Source organism: Nestor notabilis, unplaced genomic scaffold (genome assembly GCF_000696875.1).
Source record: "Nestor notabilis isolate BGI_N333 unplaced genomic scaffold, ASM69687v1 scaffold19507, whole genome shotgun sequence".
Lineage (NCBI taxonomy): Eukaryota > Metazoa > Chordata > Aves > Psittaciformes > Psittacidae > Nestor > Nestor notabilis.
This window is the reverse complement of record NW_009935354.1, coordinates 4788-32568: the sequence shown is the minus strand read 5'-3', so window position 1 is coordinate 32568 and position 27781 is coordinate 4788. Positions and strand designations below refer to the sequence as shown.

General features: G+C 37.4%; 1 protein-coding gene across 1 annotated transcript in view; it reads right to left on the bottom strand.

Annotated features, from left to right (window-relative positions):
* Positions 1 to 25651, bottom strand: part of PTPN12 (protein tyrosine phosphatase, non-receptor type 12) — a 40163-nt gene extending 14512 nt beyond the window's left edge. Inside the window, exons 1-11 of the mRNA XM_010017811.1 lie at positions 25542 to 25651; positions 22380 to 22456; positions 21253 to 21348; positions 20590 to 20628; positions 19759 to 19830; positions 16938 to 16997; positions 14336 to 14478; positions 12844 to 12910; positions 12151 to 12228; positions 11953 to 12051; positions 2574 to 2659 (exon numbers count right to left, since the gene is read on the bottom strand). Coding sequence (XP_010016113.1) covers positions 2574 to 2659; positions 11953 to 12051; positions 12151 to 12228; positions 12844 to 12910; positions 14336 to 14478; positions 16938 to 16997; positions 19759 to 19830; positions 20590 to 20628; positions 21253 to 21276 — 668 coding nt within the window. The 5' untranslated portion in view covers positions 21277 to 21348; positions 22380 to 22456; positions 25542 to 25651. The remainder of the gene's footprint in view (positions 1 to 2573; positions 2660 to 11952; positions 12052 to 12150; positions 12229 to 12843; positions 12911 to 14335; positions 14479 to 16937; positions 16998 to 19758; positions 19831 to 20589; positions 20629 to 21252; positions 21349 to 22379; positions 22457 to 25541) is intronic.
* Between the last annotated feature and the right edge of the window lie 2130 nt (positions 25652 to 27781).

The window sequence follows — 27781 nt, the reverse complement described above, 5'->3', positions numbered from 1 at the left end:
TATCCTTCTCTGGATAAGCTTCCTATCTTATATTGTAAAAGTCTTTAGTAGCATCTCATCCTTACTAAGACATGAGAGTTAACTTGATACTAGCTGAACTTTAAGAATAGAGATCTACAAATTTAAAGACAATACAGACATGACCTACCCCACCATCCTGTCACAAACAAACAGACAAGTGAGAAAGCCACTTTTAGAGAAATATTCTACAATGCACCAAGTGATGAGCCACTGCAAAGTGGCACAGAGGAGATGTGACCATTCCAAACAGCCTCAGGGCCGTCAGAAAACAACTAACAGGAATCATAAGCATTCCTATCTAAGCAAGCACAGCTTGGTGGGATAGCTTGTCTGAAGACAAGCACCCTGAGGTCAAGAGATGTAAACCAATTCTCCTCCTGCTCAGGATCATCTCATGCAGGTTCACCTGAAACCATGCTGGCACACATGTAGCCCTAGAGCTTTATTTAAAAAGCCCCTGTCTAACCTGCCCTTAAAAAAATGCAAGTTTCTTTATTAATTACACATTCTAGAGCCACTACGACACAGCATATAAAAGAATTTAATAGCCTCATTCCTTTTAAAAAGTATTAGCTTTAGCAACTTGCTTGGAGCTTCATCAGAGGCAGGGCATGTACAACTCAAGTGCACATTTGACTGGCAATCTAAAAATGCTACCGAACAAAGTATTTTAAGCAAGTTCCCAGAGGAAATTCTAAATCAAACCAAAAATGTGGGCTAAACTAGACTGCTTCAGAGTACCTATTGAATGTGAACTTATCATTAAAGGCAATGATTCTTAGACAACACTTGGAAACATTCACTACAGAAAAGATGTAGACAAATACTTAAAATAGTTGTACCAAGATATTTTTAGTCACATCAATGTACTGAGAAATAATAGAAGGGACATGAAAAAAGTCTTAAGAGAATGGTTTGGGGGGAAAAAAAAAAGCTATAGGGAGCAATAAGGAGATGTATCATGTTTAACAGTTTCCTTCTCCATGCAGGGATTAAATTAGAATCTTTCACAGATTCCACTCTCCCATCCTCCCCAGGAAAAGGATGTCAGCTTATGCCAGAACATCCACAACATGCAAAACCTGGCTCTAAGTCCTGACTGAATCAGGCTGCAGATTTGTAAAGCTACCTCCCACAGGAAGAAAAACCATGCTCATTAGTAGGTATTTGGAGCAGATGTGACTAACAGCAAATAAAGACTTGCCTCAGAAGCATCTTCCATGAGGAGTGTAATTAATTGTTTTCAAAAATAATGTGTTTGAAAAAGGCAACTGCTTTGCTAAAAGCTTCCATTTATTCACCTCTAAGGAACCAATCTTCCTGCCAGTGCTGGCAGATGGGAAAGTATGAATTTATGGAAGCAGGGCCAAAAAGGACCAGGTTTTATATGAGAGATTAGAAGATTTTAACTTAATGCAACAAGAACAACGCAATGCAGAAGACAGATGTGTGCTGAAACATTAGATATGTATATATGATTATTACATGAATATATAAACATGGTAAAGATCTAGGTACATCTAAGATTATTTCAAGGAACACATAAGGAAATTACCTATTGGACAGAAATGTCGTATTCTTCTTTAACTTCTGCTTGACACAATTAATGCTAAGTTAACTGTAACAGCTACTCATATTCCCACTACCAACCTGACCTTGCACTACTCCAGGCTGATTACATTTTTAAAGCACTAAAGAAAGTATACTTTCCTTATATTACTAAATGTTATGGAGAACAATTAACTGGCTGCTGGTTTCTTATAACATTCTAAAACTTAAGGAAACCCCAGTGCTTACCATAAATGTCCCTATAATTACAGGCAGCGTAGCACAAGCAACATTACCTGACAAAGATCCCTTCTCCAAAAAGCACTCAGGTAACTTTAGGCACTTACTTCAGGAGAGCTGCTTCTTTAGCCATCTATCACTCAGGCTGGGTACCCATTTTAGGCAGATGAACCTGTTAGTTCAGATTTACTTCTGGCTTCCTTAAAGTCAAGTCTATGTATTTTAAGAGCTAGAGAGGATTTTCTTTTTCCTCTGTTGAACAAAAGGATTGGTGAGACCAGCTTTTCTTTCCAGTAAGAAAAGCATTTTGCTGGCATTCTCTAGTCAAGAGCAGTACTTGCCTATAAGGTAACATTTTAATGAGTAAACAGATATTTTATTATGGCTTTGCCTCTAAAAAAGAGGGTTCAGTCACCATTTGAGCCTATTTAGAAGTATGCTTTGTTACTACCACCTAGCAGAATTAGAGCACTAGTAGATCTAACACATTTGACTTCTAAAGGGGTATGCTTGTCTTCCCCTTTACTACTAGAAAAGGGGTAGACACGACAAGACTGGCATATTCGAACACAGACTTCACAAAGATATTAAAGATTGTATTTATAGAATCCATTAGAAGACTTCTATTTGTATTATGTATATTTCTATTTATAAAAAGAAAAAAATAATCTTTAAAGTCTTTATAGCATCAGTGGTTTTAGTCTACTATTTATGAAGTACATTAACCTGTCAGCTTAGAATAGTATATTAAGATAGTTAACTACCTGCGGGTCCGTGGAGGCTTTGGTGGAGGAGAATCCTGTTTCTCAGCATCTGAGGAACTGACAGCATTCTCTGTATTATTTTCATCCTGATTAAAAGAAAAAGTTTTCATTTGTGGCTGTAAAGCTGATACACACAATACTTAAACCGAAAGGCCCAAAGATCTGCAATGATACTTGAAAACAATGTCTGGCATATTGCATTTTTCTGGCTATCACGGAGATCACTTTCATAATTCTACTTAAATTCACAATATTATAACTTCAGATTTTTCTAACAACATTGTTTCACCTGCGATTGTAATGGAAAATTCTCAGAAGCTCATCTTTCAGGGTAGTAGTGAGCAAGCTCCCTTATGCCCTCCAAATTATTCATATTGAAAACATTTATTTTCCAGTCCAACCACTTGTACTCCATTGAAGACTAATGTACAGTGCAGTAAGAAAATGAGAATTTCAGCTGCTGTAAAGTGACAAGATTTAATACATTGTTCCAAAACACTTTAAAATCATCTCCCATTTGCGTATGATGAAGTTTATCTTACTCAGAAAAGCATGAAGTTTTTTATTTCCTTTTAAGAGGACCATAAGAGATGTATTTTACATATGTATACGTATTTAAATACATGTATCCATCCACATTTATATGTATATACAGACAACATATTGTTGTAGGGTAACCCAGGCAGGCAGCTAAGCACCACACAGCCACTCACTTGTTTCTATCCCCCTCTGCCCCTGACGGGGTAAGAGGAATGGCAAGAAAACTTGTGGGCCAAGATAAAGTTGTTTAATAAGCAAGGGATAAGTGGGAGAGGAGAAAGAGAAGACAGAAGTGATACAGAAGCGATACAGAAGCAATCACTCACCACCTCCCACAGGCAGACCTCAGCCCAGCCAGTTCTTGAGCAAAAGATGGCTAATCTCATCAAACCTCCTTCTTTCCCCTCTCTGTTGCTGAGCATGATGCTATATGGTGTTATGGAATATCTTTCAGGTTAATTTGGGTCATCTGCCTGGTTATTCACCTCCCAACCTCTTGAACACCCCCTGTCTGTCCACTGGGAGGGCAGACTAAGAAATGGAGATCGCATTGGCACTATGCAAACATTGTTCAGCAATAGCCAGAGCATTAGTGTGTCATCAGCAATGTTTTGGTCACACATCTAAAACACAGTATCCTAAGAGCAGCTATCAAGAATATTAACTCCAACCCAGCCAGACTCAGTACAAATATGTATAAATGTTTATGTAGAGAAATAAAAAATAGACCATTCAAGAGTCTAAACCATACATACCATTTCCATACACATGCAACAGCCAAAGGTCCTCCTTAGTTTTGTTGGATCTTAGTGTTATCTTGAATTTAATATGTATTTTACCTAAGGCTTTTTTTGCAGGAGCTCTTTATGGTTCTATCATTCTTTTGAAAAGCAGTATTAAAGAACCACCACAAACACCCCAAATCTGTGTAACACATTTCAAAGCCAAATACCAGGTTCATGCAACATGGTCTACTATCTGCCAGCATACCTGTTCAGCCTAGCTGACAGAGACTACCTTTCTCTGGTCTTATGAAACAAAAGGGAATTCCCCATTAATTTCTACTTCAGATGCTGATAATTGCATTTGAATTTGGTATCAATTTCAGCTTTGGAAGATAAATCATAACTAACTTATCTCAGCAGTTGACTACTCTCACTTAAATTTAGATTCATTAGTTACATGTTTTTCATTTCCACAAGTTACCGTATCACTGCCTGCTACTGTGAAAAGTCTATTATCAAATTCTATTCCTCAGTGTATTAAGTGAAGCTTTTCCTAGGAAGAAAAAATATTAAATCTTTTGGTCTTTCTTATTGTTCTACACTAACGTCCCCCATTAACTAGCTGTCCAACACAATATTCCCGAAGTACTCCAGCAGAAATACCCCATTGTTCCTGTGTCAATGGCTTGTGTTAGCCCTTTCAGGCAAACCACACAGGGAGTTCATTGTCCTGCTGACCACTGGCTCTAACTAACAAGTTTGGGCTTTTTGAATGAGACTCAGCAGATAAAAGCCACTTAAGTTTAGATGACCACAACCGAAGCTCCCACTGCAGTCAATCAAGGTTGGCTGGTTTTCATAGAATCACAGAATAGTTTGGGTTGGAAGGAACCTTCAAAGGTCATCTAGTCCAACTCCCCCTGCTGTGAGCAGGGACACCTTCCCCAAGATGAGGTTGCTCAGAGCCCCATCCAACCCGACCTTGGACATCTCCAGGGATGGTGCATCTACAGCCTCTCTGGGCAACCTGTTCTGGTGTTTCACCACCCTCATTGCAGAAAATGTCTTCCATTGGTTGGCTCTCAACATGTACTGGGAGCTAAGTTTTTATACATTAATAGGTTTCAATAATTTAAAAACCAAAACAAACCTTTTTTTTCCCCCTAGTCAGAGATGGAACGGGACGTGGACATTCAAACTCCCTCTACCAGCCTCCTCAAGCAGACAGAAGCAATTTCAGCTGTTTGGCATCAAGTAATAGGTGACCATACAGACTGTTTTGCCCTCAACATACATGAAAATGAGTTTCATTACCCTCCTTCAGGCAGAGTACTGTTCTGAAGGTTGGTGCCAAAGATGCTTAGGCTCACAGTATCCAACAGCATCAGTTCAGTTTCCTGTTCAATGGTTGGGTCATGCTCTTCCCTGCCTCCCTGAGCAAAGTAAATTCTGCCCTGCTTCCCTGTGCAAAGTAAACTCTGAATCTCTCCAGTATGTAGCCCTTACTACAGATAGTATCAAATGCACAGACACTGTATTAAAAAGGCCTCCCTTAAACATAAGCACTAGCAACTAGAATTAGCAACTAATGCAACTGCATCCCGAGGACAGAGTAGGCTGTTCGCCTTGTTTCAGCACCACAGCACATCCATGTTTCATACGGCAGAGAGAAAGAGTGAGACTCCACAGGAGTTCCTTCCCTTTACCACCACCTTCTCCATCCTCCAACAGATCAGGAAAGCGTTCCAGTTCAGTTCCACCCACATGGAAGTTTTGAGGAACAGATTCCTTATTTATGCACTCAGTTTTCTAAAAGGTACTGGCAAGGGAATGGGTGTGCCTGTTGGCTGTGGTGTAGACTAACGTGTCCAGAAAACAAACCAGCAGCTGCATCCCTGTCCTTCTATGTTTGTAAAGTGAAGTGTTTGTGAACACAATGTTTCCAGAGAAATGCTTTTCTCCCAGGCAGAAGAAAAAGCCTATTAAAGAAGCTAAGATATGTCAAAGTCTTTTAAGCTCTATGTATACAGCAAGAAGCTCTTTCTAGCCGAGACAGGCAGAAGTAGTTGAAGAGGCGCTGCCATTTTTGCTACTAGCAATAAAATGCATAGATATACCTCACAAAAATGGGTATAAACTCATGTCTGAGGCACATATACAACCACAGAGAGTTTACAAAACCAATTCCTTTGTTAAAAAACAAAGCCGAAACCCAAACAACACGACACACACACAAAATAGCACTTTTAAATTCAACCCCAGAAGAGAAGTCAGGGGTTACCCCAACTTCATACACTGGGAAGGCTTCAGGTAAATATGGGTTCAAAAGCTTTCATTTCTGCATTAGGGTAAAATCAGGATCAGTTCACCTTGTTCTAGTTACATTAAATCAGGAGCAAGACTGTTAAAGGAATTATGGAATTATTGTCACCAAAGAAGTTCTTCCCTACTTTGCTTAATTAGCTCAAAGCACTGATGTTTCTGTGAAGGCTTCATTTACTTTTAGATAACTTATTCCTCAATAAGTGAAGGATTTTTACTTCAAAGGTTGAAGATGATAAAAGTTTAAGACAGTAACCAAATGCACTAAGCCATGCAGGGAAGAAACAGTGCTCCTACCAACTTTATGCTGATACAGAGTTTTTCAGTAGTTATGCTCAGTTACTACTGGATCTCTTCTTGTTTTTAACCGAAGAAATATTGCTTGCTGAACTATCTTTTACTTGTTCTCAGTTCTGTCTCACAAGAGATAGTGAACAACTGGTATTTTCAGCACCCTGAGGTGATACCAACTCAAAGATTTCCCTTTCTGTCATATATCAAAATAAGTGAGCCAGCAAATGTGCAGATCAACTAGCATGGAACAGAACAGAGGAAGCTCAACTGTAGAAGTGAATATAGGCTATCTCACTGGGATGACTACATCTGTTCTGAAGAGCAGATGGCAGTACTAAGGAAAAGCCTTCCAGCCTTCCTAATCACAGCTTATTGGCATCAGTCAACACACTCTTGCTTCTCTGGACAGATGTTGAATTCTCAGACAGAACACAATTTTATAAACTATCAGCTTAGAAAAACCAGGACAACATAAATAGTTCATGAGGTTCATCATATAGAATTAGTCTTTTAAGAAAAATCGAGTAACAAATGTGCAATTCAGTCAATTAAGTGTTCAGAGTGCAGTACTCTGCATTCTTACAGCACAGGCTTCTCACTGTAAGAAAATAGAAGCATTAACAGCACGTGGGTAGACAGAAGAATAGGAGCTTTCCCCAGCCTTTACCTCTATATGCATCAACTGCTGAACAGTTCAAGGGTTCTAATGTCCTCACTGATTTGAGGGAGCAATTACTCAGGTCAGGTGAAAATGCTCATAGTTAGGAATTTCTAGGTATTCTGTTAAATTACATATATATATATATAGGTAATAGATATAAATAGATATAAAATGTGTGCATATCTACAAAAGACTACAGTAACAAATGAAAAGACCACAAAGTCAAATACTTAGAAGTGCAGATTACATCTAGTCTACAACAATACCGAGAAACTCATATTCCTGTGGTAATGCAGAGGAACAAGGAATTCTCATGGCACACACAGTGTCTCAATTCAACTTGCTAAGGTGACCTAAATTATGCTGTCATCTCCCATGGGTGGGTCTTTTCCCCTCGTACTTCCTCCAATGGCTGAATCACCAAACAGAGCTGTCATTAACATTGGGCAAATAGAGGATCACGGTATCAGACAGATTTCACAGGCATTGCCTACAATTCAAAACCTTTTGCCCAGGAACTGCAATGCATAATTTTCTTTTGGAACTCACAGTGGAAATATTTAATGTCATTCAGAAGCTTTCTGTACTAGTAATGCACTAGCAAATTTACTGCAAAGACTCTTCCAGAAATAATCCCATGGTTTCCCTTAAAAGGAATTGAGGCATTCCTTCTGCCCTTATCATAAAGCAGCACAGGAACCACAGAGCATCAGTAGATAAAAGGAGAAATACTTGAGACAGAAACAACACATTCTAGCGATGCAGATTAAATAAAACTTCCCAAGCATAGGCAGCAAGATAAATGCCTCTGAAGACATACATGATTTTTTAGAATGCTATAATTGCCGAAAATCTCTTTCCAAGCTGCAAAACAGCAGAGAACTTGAACAGCAAAGTCTTTTCACTTTGAGTTTCCAAACCACTAACGTTTTGAGTATCAACATTCTTCTTACAGCAGTCAACTCCTCCACAGCTTCTAAAAGTGCAATGAAGCACAGCAACAGAATCCTGTCACTTTTACAGGAAGAAGTGCAGAAGATACTTGAGGAACTAGCAAAGCCATATTTTGGAGAAAGTGTATCAAAGTACGTTTCTATTAGGGGATAAGGGTAAAACAAGGACTTGCAGTATTGCAACATGCTTGTTACTGTCAGGAGACAAAATTCAACACAAAACATTAGCAAATAGATAGTAATCTCTCTGTTGTTTGTCATCTAACCAATTTTCCCTTTTCTACACACAGAACAACCACCTTGATGCCATTCCATCCGATTTGGACTTTCCAAGACAACCATAGTTCCCTTCAGATCATGGACATGATCTGAAGTCTCTTAAGTAACACAAAATGTTCTACTGGTACAAATCTGACTGATATCAGATGATCAAGACTAATCAGCTCACGTATGCTTCAAAACTTCCAACCACAAAGCCAAATGTAGTATTTTCACAGCAGCACTAGCAAAACCAATGCAGGTGAGAAGCACACACTTGTTAACTTCAAATACATCACAATATGATCAAGAAATTTAGTGGGAATTGGGTTGAGTCCAAGAGTCAGTTTCAATTTAATTTGATAATCTAAAAAGTCCTATTATGGGGATATGGGGGGGATAGTTCTGATTATCAAATTGAGCAACTGAGTCTTCCTATCAGAAGGAAATTGCTTCTGAGCAGCTTTGTCTTTGCCCTGAAATTTGGCTTCTGTGGGGACTATTGAAAGTGCTCTGTTATCTGAAGACAGCTTTTCTTCGTATAATTTAATTTACATACTTAGTATATTTTAAGCACATTTCTAGTTCTATACATTCACAATATGTATAACTATATGGTAAGAAATACAACGACTCCATTAGACTATGTAATATGTGCATTAGACTACATGGTTTTGAAACCTTCTATCAAATTGTAATAGAAATTCTAACCCTATTTTATGTCTATTTTCAACCACTTCATGTGGTTTTCTTGTTGACTTTTTACAGTATTGTTTCCAGCAGGGCAAAGCTGGCAAGTTCACAGGAACACACGTTCAGGATTGTGTGTAAGCTACTTCCCTATGAATACTGCTACTCGTTGCCAATCAGATTAACTTCTTACTGTGATGTTACTGGCAAACGTTGCTTACAAAGCTTAGATAACTCAATTCATTTCAAACACTGCTTGAAATGTGAAGAGCAACTGGACAACAAAACCACGAAACCAACCCTACAGAGTACACCAGCTCTTCAGAGGACTATCAAAATATAATAAAGGAAACATGAAAGAAAATTTCCTCCTCACTTCAGTAGTATCTCCTGTATAACTAACAGTAACAAGCCTAAAGTAGGCGTATTATTTGGAATTGTTACCACTGAACATAATTAAGACCCTTCACATGTACACGACTCCACAGCTGCTGTAGCATGTGCAGGCAGAGTAAGACCTGGGAAGGAACCTTAGGATATTACACTGTATTTAATAAAGCTATTAGAAAGCTTTCTGCATCAGAGTTTGTCTCCTTTAAATAAACAAACATTCTGGGATGTGTCTTTGTTAAAAAACTAACAAGAACATTTCCAGGGAAAACTCAGATGTTATATACAACAGATGCTATATAACATCCTTGAAGGAAAAAAGGGAGCGTATTCAGAACAGCAAACACAGTGTCTCAAGTGAGCTTCAAAGTTCTGAGAATCAGGTTACAGCTACAAGCAGATATCTAATCAGGTACATGAGCAGAATGCCACCTAATAAAACCAAAACAGAAGCTAAGCTCACGCCAGTTCATTACCTGAAGGCAAATTTCCCAACCAACAAACAGATTGTAGCAAATTTGTTTGCAAGTACCAAATTTTTAGATACAGGAACTCTTTACCTATGAGACTCTATTCCCCTCAATCCTCCTATAGAAATGTTCAAGCTACAATATGAAGAAGCCTCATTTCCTAATGTAAAAAAAGGCTGTTCGTAGCTGGACTGAAAGATTCATTTTGTCCCATTTCCAAAAGGAAACTTACAGGGAAGAATAAGGACAAAGCAGACATGCAGGGATCCTTCCCTAGGATGTCCTCCAACAGTTAGCAACTCTGGAATTTCATAGGTCAGAGCTTGGGCAAATTCATGGACAAAGATTCCAAGATGGTGAGATATTCGCCTGAAAGCTACAAGCTTTCAGCTGCAAGGAGCTCTGCAGTTTCATGTTGCTTGAGAACTACCTCCTTTTGTATAAGCCTGCCAGGTCTCATCGATACCCTTTAGAAAAGGTTAATAGAAATCAGCTTTTCACTATTACTTAGCCTCTATCTTATCTAACTACTGCCATTTCTCTTTAGAACATCTCTGGATGTTCTTTAGATGGAGCCTTCTGACACCTTTGATCCTTGTCCAAATTTTTAATGCTTGAATTCTGCAATACATTCAAGATAAACAGACCAGATCTGCAGATAGTATTCAAGCTGCAAAGTATCCAGACAATAACATTATATTCTCTGCTCTTATTAGTTTCCAAATAATTGCTAAAATTCAATTTCCTTTACAACTTATTGATTATAACCAGAATCATATCCAAGCAAAACTCAAAACTCGCGCTCTATATTCAGAGTTAGTATTCCTTGTGTCTCACCCCTTGCACATTACCTACCCATAATTTATTTGTTCTTATTACTCAGTCACTCAAATCCCACTCATTGTGCTACAGACAGCACTTGCCTTTGTTACAGACATAGTATCAACATACTGTGTCACCTCCTTATTCAGATGTTCTGGAGCACGTGCGAAAAAGAGACAGTTTGAATTCTGTGTAATGCTCAGACATGGGTCAGATCAAAGTAAAATAACCAGAAGATACAGTAGACTGATCTGCCTATTATTTTATGTCCAAGACTCGAGTAACTCGGAATCACTTCTGTACAAGGCTAGTAAATCTGCACACTCCAAACCCCATCATGCTCATTCCTTAGAAGTAAAAGTCACAGACCAGCTAGGCTGAATATCAGACCTATAATAAATTGCAACAGCCTGCCCCAACCATACTGTGTTTAGTCCATCAGGTTTCTTGCCATGACTAAAGACCTCAGAACTACTGTATGTACTTCGATACAACATATGAGAATTTAAGATCATTCACTCCCAGTCCTGCTCAACTACATCAAGGCTCTGCTGGACGAAGGCAGTATGCATCAGCATGCAATATCCCAGTCTCAGCTGAAGAGTCAGATCAGTGCTTATCTATGGGTTTAAAATTGGGCCCAACACTACACTGTAGAGAAGGAAGAAAGGAAAACTTCCATGAAGTTTTTCCCTTTCAAGAGTTTAACTTAAGCATAGAACAGATAAAAGTCACCTGTATACAAATACACATGTGTGTTTATATTTATGTATGAATGTATGTGTATTCAGGATGGAGTTTTATTCTTACCTTGCTCTGTATCATACTGTTTAACAAGTAATTTGCAGAAGGTCATGCTTAGATAAAATTTTGCTGCCAATATATCAGAACTGGGGTAAGTACTGCCAGTCAAGCAACAGATCAGCTGTTAACTACTGCCACCTCACCAAGGTAAGGGCACATTTCACAATTCAAATACTGAGTTAATCCTACATCTCATCCATACTAGAATTCTTTCTGTTACTTCCCCATTGCAATTGCAACTGGTGTATCGTTTAATTATCTGACCCAACTTTTACAACCAAGTCCTCAGTGTAAGCTGAGTACAGGCTAGCTGTCCCTACACAGCCAAACAAGTTCTGTATGTGCCTTAGTACCACTGAACATTTAACTTTAAAAACTAAACTTTACAGAAAAATCTGGATCAGAATCTAACAGCTACAACTAACAAGCTCGTAAGGGAAAGACACATACCACTCCATCTGCGATCTTCCAGTCCGCACAACTTTCATACTTTTGCAGTTGCTTTTCAAACAGTTGTGCTATGGCTCGATGGACAAGTTCATACTGCTCCTGTAGTAGGGTACCAGATGAAAATTAGTGCATGAGAACTTTACACAGAATGAGTGTATATTATCATATGATAAAGATTAATTTTAAAACAAACTATACCTTTGTCTGCACTGCAGAATGCCTCTGTGTCCTCATTTCCTGTATTAAATTAAATACATTGAATTCTTCAGGTATTTTCTGAAATACAGAAGGAAGTCAATTACATCGATATAACTTTGCCAGAATAGCAATACAAAAGCTGTTAGACAACCAAAAGTATGTTTAACTTTTGCAGCTAACCCAATCTGTTTTCCCCACATTGCATCTATTCAATGTAAAACGCAGTGCCGCTCCAGAACTGGTTTTAAACATTTGATTTAGACCACATGAGAGCAGTTCAAGTAATCTGCAAATGAGACACCCAATGAAAGCATTAATATGACATTGCAATATTAATGATGCTTCATAACCTGAAAAACCCAGACTGACATTATCCCTGTATATCTGAAATATGAGGTGTTAGGACCTGCAAGATTAAGCAGAGATACAGAAAAAGTTGAATTCAAAATCACTTTATATTGAAATATGTTAAAAATAAAATTAGAATTTTATGATCACTTTTTTAGATAAAAACCTTGCTGTCAAAAGGAAGTAAGTTCATACTAAGGCATGAATGCAATGAAACTAAACATCTGTCAAAAGAGTTCTGGAATGTCTTAAACATCTCACTATTATAGAACATTTGGGAGCTCGGTCAATCACCATTATGAAATGATAGAATGCCACAAAATTTCTTCTTTTAAGATTCCTTACCCCAGCTTTAAGCAAATTCCATGTGTAATCTATGGCACAGATGGCTCCTGTTCTTCCACACCCTGCACTATGAACAGAAACAGGTGTGTTATAAATCATTTTCATTTGTTAAAAACACACTATAAGCTTTATTTCCAGAGTCCATGTGAAAAAAAATAAATATCTAAATCCCTTTCATTTTAAGCTCCCTCAACCTGGCACTAGTGTCTTAAAAGGAAAAATGAATTGGCAGTGCAAAATGCACAATGGAGCGTTAAAGTTTTAATGCAAGTATTTCATAGCCAATTGGAATCACTATAATGAAAGATGCTTCAATGCTGACATTTTTATTGCCTCTTTCCTCACATTGTTCCTAGTTGCCACTGCTTCAACAGCAGGGATTTTGTCCAAGTTTAATGATAGATATGTTAAATGGCAAACCAGAATACATTAAAGACATTTTTCTGATTTAGTATCATATCTGTATTTTCTGCTTTTTATCTTAACACCTTAAATCTGAAAGCTATTAAAAAATGACAGTGAACTATCACACTTGTTCTTCCTAATAGTATGAATTTCTCTATTTAAACATAAAGAGTTACAATGTACGCATATTTATTACATTATAATTATACTGTTGTAAAGAACCAACCTTCACAACTGTATTGACATTCAAGAGAAGCAGGACAAAGTTAAATGGATTTCAGAGTAAGTTTTTTATGGTTTTAGATCTCGATTACTTATAGTGACAAGTTAAATAATGCAGCTAAAGACATCAGATTTCTGTACACTTTAAGAGTATAACCAAGCTCTAAAGAGTTAACAAGCCCCAACAATTTAGCATTTCCTGGCTTATAAATCTGAATTCAGTTTTTCTGACATATATACATTAACTATTGTTGCTTTAAAAAATATTAAATATCATAGGCAAGAACCTACCAGAGAAATTGTCAAGAAACTGTCAATTTACTGGAACATTTTCATGGCAGTTTAACTTCAACAGTCTGTTAACCTAATTTCACGTCAGAGATGAAACTGTTGCTCAGAAGCAAAGACTTACCAACCAGAAACTACAGCCTGCTCAATAGCGATCTTTTTTTGCCATACTAGAAGGCAGACAGAAGAGTTCTCAGGCAGTGATGCACCTGCTATGTAGTATCTCCTATTGAGAACAGAGCCTTCACTCCCAGATCTGATTTGCAATGATCTTCAAAGTCTATTTTGTCCTAATGAACATTTAAATGTCTTAAGAACCACAAAACAGTTTCCCTTTCAAAGACTAATTCTTTTCTGATTGATGTTCTGTCTTAAACTGAAATAGAAGCAGAATTTGACTGTGGCATGTGTTTAAAGACAATGAAGACTGTATGATTTTGAGCCAAGTTTTGACATGAGGAAATATTCCTTTTTAGAAAACAAAAATAAATTCTGATTGAGCATCAAACTAGTGCATCTCATACCAAAAGTCTAGACTTCAAAAAAATGAAACTTAAAAAGTAAATATATCTGATACCTGCAGTGTATGCAAATTGGTACATCTTCATGTTCCTGATACTCTCTCATCAAGCTGATCATGTCCAGAATAGAATCAAAAGATGAAGGGACATCATGGTCAGGCCAGTTAACATAATGAAATTGGTAGACACTACGAGTCTCCTAAAGGAGAGGGAAGGAGAAAGGTGTTAATGATAATATATATTTGAGGAGTTTGTATGAAATAATCAGTTCTACGAACCCTCAATTTCTTGCATGATTGTGTACAAGCAAAGCCATTTACCCACAGCTTATACCACTTACAACAAAAAAAAAAAAGGGAAGTTCTGAAGTAGTGTTTTGAGTGCTGGCTAATGCACAGGAGAAAACACTATGGGATAGTTCACAGCAGACCTTCTCTGTAACATAGGGGTTAAAGGACCCACAACTTTGCACTGTGTTGAAAGATTGTTTGTCCTTACAGTCTTAAACTTTGAAAGAGAGAAAGGGAAAGACCAAACTGGTTTTCCTCATAGAAAGTAGAATAATTTTGTGTATTTGTATGAGTTTCCATTTCTTTTGCACAGTATTTGGCATGATGCTCCACTGAAAATTTTATAGAAGTAACAAAGCTTTTCATTATTCTGGAAAACCAGGAAGTGAACTTAGGAGGATATTACTTTATAGCCCAAATACATATTTTCCTCCACAGTTCAAGGCTACACTTAGAATTCTTCAAAGTAAGATGAAGAGTCTGTAACTCATTACCAAAGTATGCGCCCACAGAAATGCTGAAGCAAATTTGCTAGGTAAGTCTGAAGAAAGATCATTTTACCAGCTGTGTACGTTGAACATCAACAGATCTTGTTAATCCTTTCAGTTACATTACTCCATAAAGGAATGCAAACTTCGGGCTCTTTGCTAAGAACAAAAGCACAGCTCTAACTGTAGCTTTTTTTATTACTTAGTTTTTATGTAGTACACAGGCATTCTATAAATATTAACTGGAATAGAATTCATGGAAGCAGCTAAACATGATCTGTATGTATAGTACATGCAAGCAATATTAGCTACAGTTTCTGAAGTAACCAGTTCTCATCATATTCAGGTATTAAGTGTGATGTAGTTTCTGCTTCAGGGTTTTTGGTATCTTTTCAGCTCTGTTTTTAAGTGCACCATTTCAGAAAGTGCTGCAGACCCCACAGCTATTATGCAGTTCATTTTTGCTATCTAAAGTTTCATAGCACAGTCAGGTATGAGCATTCAGGACATACCAACAGAAATGAACTGATTAAGTTCATGTACCCTACTGCAAGCTACTGAAGAAAAAGAACTACCCCCCAAAATTACCCCCCTCATGATTAAACAGTTTTCATAACTGTTGCAATATCTGTTGTTGAAATGGAACAAGCATTGCTAAACAAAACCTAACCATAAGTGAGACTAACCTGTAATAAATAATTTCTTAATACAGATGCCCATTAAAATGACATTCTGTAAACCAGACCATCAACCTTCATGGTTTTTCAGGACAGCTCTACACCTATCTTTATTTGCTGACAGTTGTTTTTCAGAACAATAAAGTTGCATCAAATCTGACACTTAAGTTTGTAAGAAAGGTGTAAGTCATTCCTTCGTAACACTTACATGAGAATACAAGTGCTTTTATTTCGCTGGAAATGTGACAATTTTCACAAATAACATACTCTGTTTATTAAGTAGGTCTCATATTTTACAGTAGTTTGTCTTAAGTTTTCACAATGATGAATAAATTCAATTTTGTCCATAAAGAAACTAATAATCCATTTACAGTTGCCAACTTAAATAGTGTAAATGAACCGGTTTACCAGAATACTTGTCTCGTAAGCCAATTGTACATCTTCAGCACTAGGATATCAAATCTTTAAGAATTCCAGAGCCTTGAGCTCACTTTTAGAAGTACACTTCTATCTTGACCCTTGAATGTATTACATACAGTTCCCCCATGCAGAAGTTCTCCAAGCAAAAAGACAATGCAACTCAATTTAGACAAGAACATTCCACATTTTTTGTACCTATTTCCATTCCAAAAAGAGTAACTGTTTACAAGCTAGAGTGAGAAACTTTGGGGAAAATAAAGAGTTACTAAGTTGTTGTCATTCTTGCTTTATTTTTATTCAGAAGTACCAATATATGAACAGGCATCAGAAAGATCTTTTAACATTGTAAAACTAAAACCCTCTTGACAATAAATTAAAGTATAGGGCAAATTCTAACAAGCACACAGACTTTAACCAAAAATAAGCTAACTAGAGGAAAAAGAATTTTTCACAAATTTGATTCAGTTTGTCATCATGTTTTCAGTTGGGGTGAACTGTGAAATTCTCCTAGGATGACAGAAGCTTTCTAGTTGTTAACATATGGTATTGAAGACCATCACACAACTTTGGCTAACCAAGAACATATACAAAAAGACAAGGGAAGAGTTTCACTACTCTTTTCTTATATACTAAGCCTTTAACATCACTTCTAAACTTTATTATTTACACACTGAGTCAGCACATAAAAAAGTGAAGATACTTTCTTGAGTTTCCTCCATTGTGTCATTTTAGAGACCTTTGAACAACCATTACAGTTGAGACCAGAACTGATTGTATACTTACATTTTGAAATTCAAGTAATAATGTCCTAATGAAGTAATCTGTTCTTGCTTGCTCAGCTTCCTAAACATGAAAAACAGTAATGAATTGGGGGGGGGGGAAATATATCAATATGCAGCATAAAGGATATAACTTTAAAAAAAAAAAAAAACAAAAAAAAAAACCAAACTTGGATGTCTTTAATTTACTGGTTTTGTAGCTACAATTTCCCCAGAAGATGGGCAATCAAAACATAGATTTTAAAACACAACTTATCTTGCTATACAGGATACTGTGAAAGATGTTACTTTTTACATTGAAAAATGTGAGTTTTCAAACCAGTGCCTAGACTGCTTCTTAAAGTATGAATAAACTTGTAAGAGTATTTCAAAGTACTTCTTTTGCTTTGTTTCTCCATATATTCACTGAATTTACAGATCGCCTCCCACAGCCATCCTTCTGGAACACTTCTGATGTATAGACTTCAGCCTCTTATCATTCCATCCTCTGACATCTCCTTTCATTTCCCCCCGCTTCTATTTCAATTAACAGTGCATCTGAATGAATCATTGTAATTATCTTGGTTGTGGCCAAAAAGCATAGCTTCTGTGCTCACAAAATTTTGAAATCTGCCTTTGAAACATCAAGGAAAGTTTATCCTGTCGACACCAAACAATATTGCCATACTTAAACATTACAAGTAATATCATAATTGGAAGATGCTTTTAAAAGCTTAGCATTATAGCTTCCCACAGTCAATGTGGGAGACTGCATATATGCTTTAGAATCACAGAATGGTTTGGGTTGGAGGGGAGCTTAAAGCTCATTCAGTTCCAACTCCCTGCCACAGGCAGGGACCTCCTCCACTAGACCAGGTTGCTCCAAGCCCCGTCCAACCTGGCCTTGAACACTGCCAGGGATGGGGCAGCCACAGCTTCTCTGGGCACCTTGTGCCAGTGCCTCAGCACCATCATAGTACTGAATATTTTCCTAATGTCTGATCTGAATCTCCCCTCTGTCAGTTTAAAGCCATACCCCCTTGTCCTGTCACTATATGCCTTTTTAAAAAGCCTCTCTCCAGATTCCTTGTAGGCCCCCTTTAGGTACTGGAAGGCTGCTATAAGGTCTCCCTGAGTCGCTGCCTCCTCTTCAGGCTGAACAAGCCCAACTTTCTCAGCTTGTTTATCCTTCACTTAATGCATTCCTATCTGCATTAATTTACCATTTTCCATGAAGAAAACAACTGCAGCATCTTGCAGGAATTTAACATTTTCCATGAAGGAAAACTGCAGCACCTTGCAGATTTAAAGGAGATAGTGCATAGCTAGCAGCAATGGAGCCAATGCACACCATTGTACCCAACAGCAATATTCAGCTGAGAAGTTGGTTGCAACACACACACAATCCCTTTTCACAAACTCTTGCCAGGTATGTGACCATCGCCTCATAGGTACAGGGCACCGAAAAGAAAAACCCACAAAAACCCAATCCCACAAGCCAATTTTTAAATCAATTTAAGGCAGGAAAAGGCTACTCGGAATCTTTATAGACTAAGATTTGTAAGTACATGCTTTCCTGACAAGATGAACTTGAAGTGTACTTAATTTTTGGTACACTATTTTAAAGTAGGATTAAGAACAGCTCAAGAAACTGACATGCTAGCTCCTTCTGAACACCTTAAAGCACTTCAGCTAGAAAATAGCAGCAATTCCTGTCCAAACCCACGTAATTTTGCGCTAAGGAGAAGAACAGTTTTGAGATCTATTTGGAACAGATCAATTCCGCTGTTTTAGAGTAAGTGAACAGCTAAGGCCAATCATGAACTCCAGAGTAAAAAGCTCACAGTAAGCTCACTTATACTAAAGTTAATTTCTTCTGTGTCGCCTTTGTGAAGTGGTAATTACATTGTGACTCCTTTTACTAACCAGCTTTCTCTTCTGAGGAAAAATTACTGCAAAAACTCACTGGGGTATACTCTTGTATGATGACAGGTGCCAAAAGAATGATTACTTTCAATTCCCTGCTGTGCTTGGTGCAGGAGATAGCCACAGTCCCTCTTCCTGCCCATTCATCTGCCAGAAATCCTTACGTGACCAGTTACAAGCAAGTATCAAAACTGGAAGAGGCTTTAGTAGTTACTCCCGCTACCACTGACGCAATGTGCCATGGAAACATTCAGGTTTCCACCATTTTCCTGGAATCACGGCTTACTTGACAGTTACCCCCTCCCCCCCCGTGAATTCTCCAGGAAAAGATTCAGACCTCATGGTGATCCGCTACTTGTTTTTGTTTGGATTTTAAAAGCAACAATAGAAGCAAAGGAAGTAATTTCAAATAAACCTGTATCTGTTACTAACAGAAACAAGTAAAAAAAATTAGGAGCTTAGTTTCCATTTTCTTTATTCATGTTTTCATAATTAACTTTATGTAACTTAAGGAAAACAACCTATTCCAGCATTACTTTCATTTCTCATGCACACCCAGAGCACACAAGTCATGAAAGAGAGAAACAACTGCATGCGTATTACTTGACTTCATGAGTATGGTACTGACATTCAGAACTACATCATGTAAAGCTAAAGAAATGACACACAAATGATACCAGACCAAGGTACACAGGTTCCCTACTTCAAAAAATTAAAAAATCATGGAAGATTCAAACCCCTACACAGCTTAGATACACTCCTTGTTTTCCACTGCAATCCTTTGAGAGTCCTTGTGTAAAATCGGGAACCAAACAATTAAAAAAGCCTTTGTTTTGTAATACACACTGTTTGTTGAGCAGTTATTTTAAGTTACAAAAGCATAAATCCTTCCAAATTAATTTATAAAGCTTTACACTTACACAAGAAACACGAAATGGTCCAAAAGTTACAGCTGCTTCTCCATACAGAGGCCAGTAACGTTCACATTTTTTCTGTCAAAGCAAAGAATCCTACGTTAATTCATGTGTAGTACTGAAAGATGATGATTAACACAAGCAGAGCAGACAAAATGATGATCGCAAAAGCCTTATTCTCTCTCTTATTCAGTTCTTTTCTTTAACAGGTGCCTTGCTGGGCTTTAAATATAGCAAAATGTCTTTGCTCTTGGATACCAAAAGAAAAACTAAAAACTCAGATGACCCATAAAGCCAAAGGACACTTTGTAAATTAGGACATGAACTTCACGACTGCCTACATACACGTAAGCACACGTCGCACAGAGGGACACGATGAGAGTTTTTTAGTTTCTGTGGAAGTTTGGAGTTCATAATTCTGGACCAGCTCTTATTTTTTGCTTTCTTCTCATGTCATATGAACATAGCAGGGATTTAAAAGACAGATTGTTTCTGCAGCTGTATCGATTGACAGGAAATTCAGAAGGACTCGGGATTTTGATAGTTGGCCTACATCCCACAAAGAGTAAGATTTTTTCCACAGTGACATAAGACCATTGGTAGTTTGGTTTACAAACAAGTATGGTATGTTCCACTGGGATGACATCTAAGTGATAATGTAACACTGTAAACAGAGCAAAGGAAAGCAGTCACATTCACTATTTTCTATGCACATAAAGGGTAGGCATTCTCATTCAACCTGGTGAATAATTTTTACAGTTATATGGAGCTTCACAAGTATCAGCATATTGCCCCACATGGGCAGTGCTCATTTAGCTTTGTATTTAGTATACATACCCTTCCCATTTCAAACTCCCGACAGGCCATTACAATTATCTGAAAACACAAAAGATGCTTAAAGTTAGCCACTTTTAGAACAAGTAACTTCAGCACTTTACTATTTGCTTCTCTCCGGGCCAAAACTGATAATTGGTTACTATTGAAGAGACAAATTAAATCTGTTCTCCTACCTGTGGATGCACACCGTTTTAATTCTAAAATAGTACTCAAGTTTTATTCCACACAAAATCTACAACAATGATACTACATTTTAAGGTTACGTGATCTGAGTTCACTGTAATCCTGTACAAAAACCCAACCCCAAAGGTAGGCTTTTTTTTTTTCTTGTTTCACATGCTGCTTCTGTATCTGATTTTGTCAGTCCACTTAAGAGTTGTAAGGTCTAGTATAGGACTGATAATGTAACCAAGCACCAACCTATTCATGATTTCATATTCATTCAATGAAATTCCTACTTTGAATTTACATTATTAAATTGAATAAATAATAATAACGATAGAAAGAATGCTATTTAAACTACAAAAGCAAGATTTGAGAAGTAAATGGACTAAATGACTGTCAACATTTTTTGTAAGAGCAGCCAGCTCACTCAAAAGATATCAAATCACTGTGCCATGAAATAAGGAAATACCCAATTTTGGGTTTAAAGTAGGTACTTACAGCAACATTGTATTCCCATATCATCCTCCAGAAGTCTATTACTGTATTTGCTAATGGTCCCTGGGTAGCAACATATGCTTTTGGCCCATGTACTCCCTAGGATTGCACAAATGAACCATTAATGTTTATAAAGAAAATTTATCTGCATTGAATAAAAAAAGGCTTGAGGTTATAATCTTGTAAATTTAGGATGTGTTTTATTTTTATTTTTTATATAACAGGAAGGGTGAATATGAAACGAGTCCCATTCATACTAGTAGGAATTTTGCAGGTAATTTCAAGGGGGGCCCAAGATTACAACAGCTACTGTGCTGCCAGAGACTAATAAAAAATAAGAAGTTTCTGTACGTTCAGATTCAGAAAGTTCCCTTTAAGCCTGTGTTTTCTTTAGTACCCAAACATTTAATGATGAAAGTTTGAAAATCTTGCTGCTAAAAAGCATCCCCTTGAACAAATTTAAGTTCCTCCTCCCAGTAATGCCATGTTTTAAAACTCCCAAATTTTAAAATTTATTTATAAAGCTTGAAGGCATTGACCTTCACCTTTTAAAACTAAACATTCAGCAAGCGAGATTTATAAGAACACCCCTTTCTGAATAAGCACTACTGTATAGAAGCAGCATCAGGATAAGGATACAAGAAAAGCCCAAGATAGCCACCTTTTGAAACTAAAGTGTAACAGACTTTTAGCCAAATTCTGGCTTCTCTTTAAGAATGTTAAATATAATTCCATTGCCACGCTTCTGCCATGAACAGTAAGAAGTGCCTATTAACATACACAATTTGTCAAACACCTCATTTATGATGCCTAAACCCAGCCTCCTTTAAAATGCAGCATTTTTAACACTATCAACAGTTAAAACAATAGTATCTGAATTTTTCTATGGTATAAAGTTCCAATTTGGTTGCTTGTCACTTCAAAATGAAGTATTTTATATTAGACTTACAGTAAGACTAAAACTGAAAAAAAATTGCCTCATAAATGGCATCATCTTTGCAAATCTAAGTTACAATAAAACCTTCACTCACAGCTTTAAATTCTTATCTCAGTCTGTAATATTAAAACTGCACTGATACGAAATAAAAGCTTAAAAAGAATTTCAGAACTGTTAAGATAGTAATACATACCTTAATAAAATTTGCATTAATGTAGTCTGAATCCTGGGGGGGAGTTTTCAAGGTCAGTTTAACCCGGCTATGATCAACTAAAAGAAGAATATTTTGTGGGTTTTTTTTAAACACAAGAATTACAACATATGCAAATCAATATGTAACAGTAAATAAAATATACATAGTACATATTATATGTATAGAAGAAATTAAGCATTAAAGAATATTTCCCAAAGATAAGTCACAAAAGCAAGTCAGTCAGTGAATTTTAATATCCCTCCCCCAACTCAGGTAGGGATAAGCAGAGTAGCTCCTATTGCTATGTGCTTCTGATGCTGAAGTTCACAGAGCACCAGCTACTGGAATTCCAAAAGCAATTCATCACATCAACACAAAATTCAATTGATCAGAAATAACCAAAATTATGGGTACACAATATTAGCACAGATCATGATGGTCAGAATTAAAGCACAGCTACAGAAAGCAGAAAGAATAAACCACCAGTGTGTAGTTAAAACAGCCACCAGGTCTGAAGAGTTTCTGCCAAGGATGACTCCAAGTATTACAACATTGAAACATGCACTGGGGCTTATTGCTCAGGCACAGAATGACATCTATCCCTGAACACAAGGTTTAGGCACTTTGCTGGGGCACTTCTTAACTAGAAGCAGCAGATTCCTTCACGTAGGAGTGTTGACATTTCAAGTTTCTGCCTTGAGCATTACAGTCTCAGGAGAAAGCTTCTTACAAAAACAGCAGATCTTTGAAGACCAAAAATCCTCAGCAGACTTAAAAATAGCCTTTATTACTTGTTGACAGAACAAACTTAACATCTTGGAATTCTTTTTGGTGTCAAAAGACAATAATTCAGTGCATCTTTAATACAGAAAGAACTTGATGATTCTTATTAAGGAGGGTAGGTGGTTGCTTGGTTCACCAGTCCTTCCAGCTCTTGTTGATACCAACACTTCCTAACTATCACATTAAAAAAAAAAAAAAAAAAAAAAAATCATTCGAACCATCTCTACACTAGAGGCTGTTTTAGTTGGGATCAAAAAAATTAGCTTTGAACTCTGCAGAAACAGCATCTGCTCAGGCGATTTCTGTTACTTTCTGCTCCCAGGGTCAACTCCTCAGCCACAGAACAGCTGCTAAAACTTTTATTAGAGCTAAATTCAAGAAAAAGATATAAAAAGGGGTCTATTTAAAAAGAGAAAATATGGTTGGTTGGTTTTAGGTTGGGTTTTTTTTGTCAAAACATCACTGGTAATAAAACAGGGAACCGTGCCCACAAGTACATGCTAAGAGTTATTTCTATACAGAAAGCTCTTCCAAAAAGCTTCTAAGATATTTGCTTTGAAGATGGTGAAATTTTCTGCCAGAGCACTGATAACATACAAAAAATGTTCATGTTACCGTGTAATGCTTCCGAAAAAAGCACAACTGTAGATTACAAGACATTTAGATCACAGATCTAAAAGACAACACACTCTCACATAAAGGCCTAGAGAAATCCTTCAAGCATGCTACACTGTATTACACTCATACTTACAACATAAAAGCAAGAACCCTTTCTAAGCATGTAGCAGTGTCACAGACTTAATACTAAAAACTACTTTATAATGGCAGATCTGAAAGAGGTGGGGGTTAGTTTAGATACAGGGAATAAATGCTTTACTGTGAGGGTGGTGAGGCACTGGCACAGGTTGCCCAGAGAAGCTGTGGCTACTCCACCCCTGGCAATGGTCACGGCCAGGTTGGACAGAGCGACATGGTCTAGTGTGAGGTGTCCCTGCCTGCAGCAGTGGGGTTGGAACTAGATAAGCTTTAAGGTTCCTTCCAAATCAAACCATTCTATGATTTTATGATCTACCAAAATGCCAGCATGGAAGAAAGAGTATAACAACTCTTAAGATCATAACAATTTCCCCATCTCTTTTTCACTTTCACTCTATCCATTAAACATGTTTCCTCCCAAATAAATCATGACAAACTCAAACCCCCAACAATATTTATCAATTTTGCTGCAGTTGAGCTTAGTACTTCACTACTCTTCAACATGTGATGCTATATGTATACATATGTATAATATAATTTTCCTGCAAAATAGGAACACTTGTGCCTTTCCTTCTCAGTGCAGCAGCAAGCACTATACCACCACCTTAAACTATCTACAGCCTGTGGCTTTAAAGCAAAGTTTACTGCTGGAAGTGTTGCTCCAAGTGCTGATAAACAGTAAAAATTCTAGCACTAGAAAAAAAAGAGCATACAGGTGTACAACAATCTGAAACACACAGTCAATCACTGGAGTTTATTACTAGAACACACTTTGAAAATGAAAGCTAATGATGCTTAAGACCATTTTCAACTTCAAATTGGTTATAAACCTCCTAACACATCTGAGAAAGCTGAGCAGAGTAAAATGTATCTGTTGCTCATCTTCTGGGATATGAAAAATAGCATTTGTCAGACAACTACCATTTAACCTCACTGTCTGCTGTTCATACAGAGAAGCACAGCAAAAGCTTCTGAAATACATGGCTCCATGAGCTACACAAAGTGAGCTTGCAACATGCAATCTTGCCATTACAGATCACTGATCCATTCTAGCCACACACTGGTGGTTTTAAAATTTAAATTCAGCTCTGACTCTCGTTTTCCGTGATTGTACCTTAAACAGCATTTCACCTGGGCTCTAGAAAAATACAAACCAAACATAATCCAGCACTGAAAGTTCTCTGACACCATTTACAGGATACAAACAAGCAAAAAATACCTATTTTACTTCAAACTACAATCCTGGGTTCCTTAAGGCTCCTTAAAATTCCATCTAGAGTTTATGCTGACATTTATTTTCTACCACAAATAACATGGTCCTAAGGAAAAAAATACAGTTAAGCACCTAGTAAAGTTCTAGACTATTCTGAGCTAAAATGGAAGTGTCGTCTTGATATAGTCAGGACCTAGCACACGTTTTATCTTTAGGTAATAGCTCTCCTAATATACGAGTATTCACTTACTTAGCCTTCCAAGTTAAAAATAAAAATTCTATGAAAGTTATCTTCCAGCAAATTATCTCCAATTTTGCCTGTCAGTAATAACTAAATAGTAAAATTCAAAATACATTAAGATTAACAAGCACTTTCCTTTGACTTGTATTAACACGTAAATGAGACTTACATGGCAATATATCCTTGTATCTATTCTTTTTAACATTTTCTTCTTTTTCTCCAGTGGCTGTTGGGTAGATCTTCTCTGTTCTGTATTTTGTTGATAATCTTCTTAACCTCTGAAATAAAACATTCATATTTTCAAATCTGCAAATAACAGAAACACCACAAGGTAACAGCTTCATTGATAAAGAATAAGATCATTCAATAAAAACTTCTTCACTCTTTTTACAATATTCGCTATGATGAAGTTTAAAAAACTAATTATCCAGTACTTTTAGCTCATTGGCAGTTTATAGCCAAGTTGAAGCCGGTTCTATACATCATGAAACATGGAGAAACATTGGGAAAGACACTACAGCACCAGTATGGAATACAGCTATATTTTATTTAGGAAACATACTGCCTTGTTTGGGAGTAACAACTGCATTAAGAATACCTGTGTTAAATAGAAAACTCTGTCATTGCTCAGAATAACTGGAGCAAGAGCTCAGAGCAGGCTGGCTCGGGAACGGCCATTAGCAGCCTGTACTTTGCTTTGAAGCATGTGGCTTCCAACACTGACATCTGAACAGAAAGCAAAATCTCACTTTTAACAGGCATCAATTCCTAATGCCCAAGTCCTACTGAGGTTGAAGCTCACTCAGAGAAAGAAGGTCCCTGCCTCTCAGGTACAAGTTATTCGCAATTAAGATGAGTGACAGGAGGTCTGCTGGATTCACAACATATGTCTCTCCTCCCTCCCGCCCATCCATCTATTTCAAACCCTAGAAATCTGAGAGAGTCAAAACCTCTAATAACAAAAACAAGCCCATGCCTTCCAGCAACCTGGGAAATAACAAGAGCAATGCAGCGTTTATCACTGAACTTGTGCTAGGTCTTCAGAACCTTAAAACTGAGAAGGAAGAAGAGTGTGAATTCTCTTTGGAAGAAAAAATAAAATACAAGAGGAGCCAGAAGGGGTTCTTATTTTAGACTGTGTAGACATCCAGATTTAAAAAAGGAACCTGAAGAACTCAGAAAGTTAATTCTGGCTTCTAGCTAAAGTAGGTGGTTGCAAAACCAGCTGTTCTATCGACACTGACATGGTGGTGGTATATGAGACAATCAAGAGGCAAACAGACAACATAGCTTCAAACAAGTTTAGGATTTCCATTGAGTGGTATTCTGCACAAGTAGAAGGACAGAGGTTGTTCATGTTCCCCTCAGTCCATATTTAATGCTTGATTATCATCCCTGAACACCCCTAATGTTCATGACTTGCTTTCTTTTAGGGAAGGGGAAGAATAAGGGAGGTTGTTTGCTAGTTAGAAATATAAATGCTGTTTTTCACTGACTATGCGACAACATACAGGCAGAAGGGCAACATAATATGATCTGCTTGGAAAGCCAGTTTTCTTCTTAAAACTGCTAAAGCACTGGGGAGACTCACCGCACAATTCAAATTTCTAAAGGAAAAGGGAAAATGAATTAACAACTTAAGTCCTGCAGTAATTCTTCCGGCAAAAAAGGAAAAGAAAGAAAACCACAAAATTTAGCAGTTTTGCTGTATACAGAAAAACACTCCTGAAATTTGTCAGGATATGGTGAAAAACCCAACAGATTTTATATGCAGATGTAAATTTTGCATTAATTTAGTTGAATAATATGCTTCTAATAATCCATAAAACCAGCATCCATCCCTGGCAGTGTTCAAGGCCAGTTTGGCCAGGGCCTTGGGGGACATGGTCTAATGTGAGGTGTCCCTGGCCATGGCAGGGGGGGTTGGAACTAGATGATCTTAAGGTCCCTTCCAACCCAAACCATTCTGTGATGCTAAGCAAGTCAAGTGCCACCAGTTCTAAGACAAATTTTCTCCTCTTCTCCAACGACTATCACAGCTTAAATCACTGAATGCTAAAAACAGTAACAGAACTAGCACACAGGGTTATTTTTTCTTAAAATGCATTGCTCTTGCAAAAACTTGCAGTGTTAGGCAATGAGGCAAAAAAAGTAAACATTTGGAGGTGGGACAGTAAGTCTCTGACCACACAGTGAGCCAGGTGCTAAATATATGATCTGAAAACATCGCTGCAGCGAAGAACAGGAAGATTCAATTCTTCAAAATACATGTGAACAGCTACAGGAAGCTTCCATGCAGACTACCCTCACCTTTGCAACACTAAAAGCAAATTCACAACATAACCTGTATAGATAGCAAGCAGAGAAACCTGGTTTGTAACACAGCACAGGCATAAAGAATATCACTGC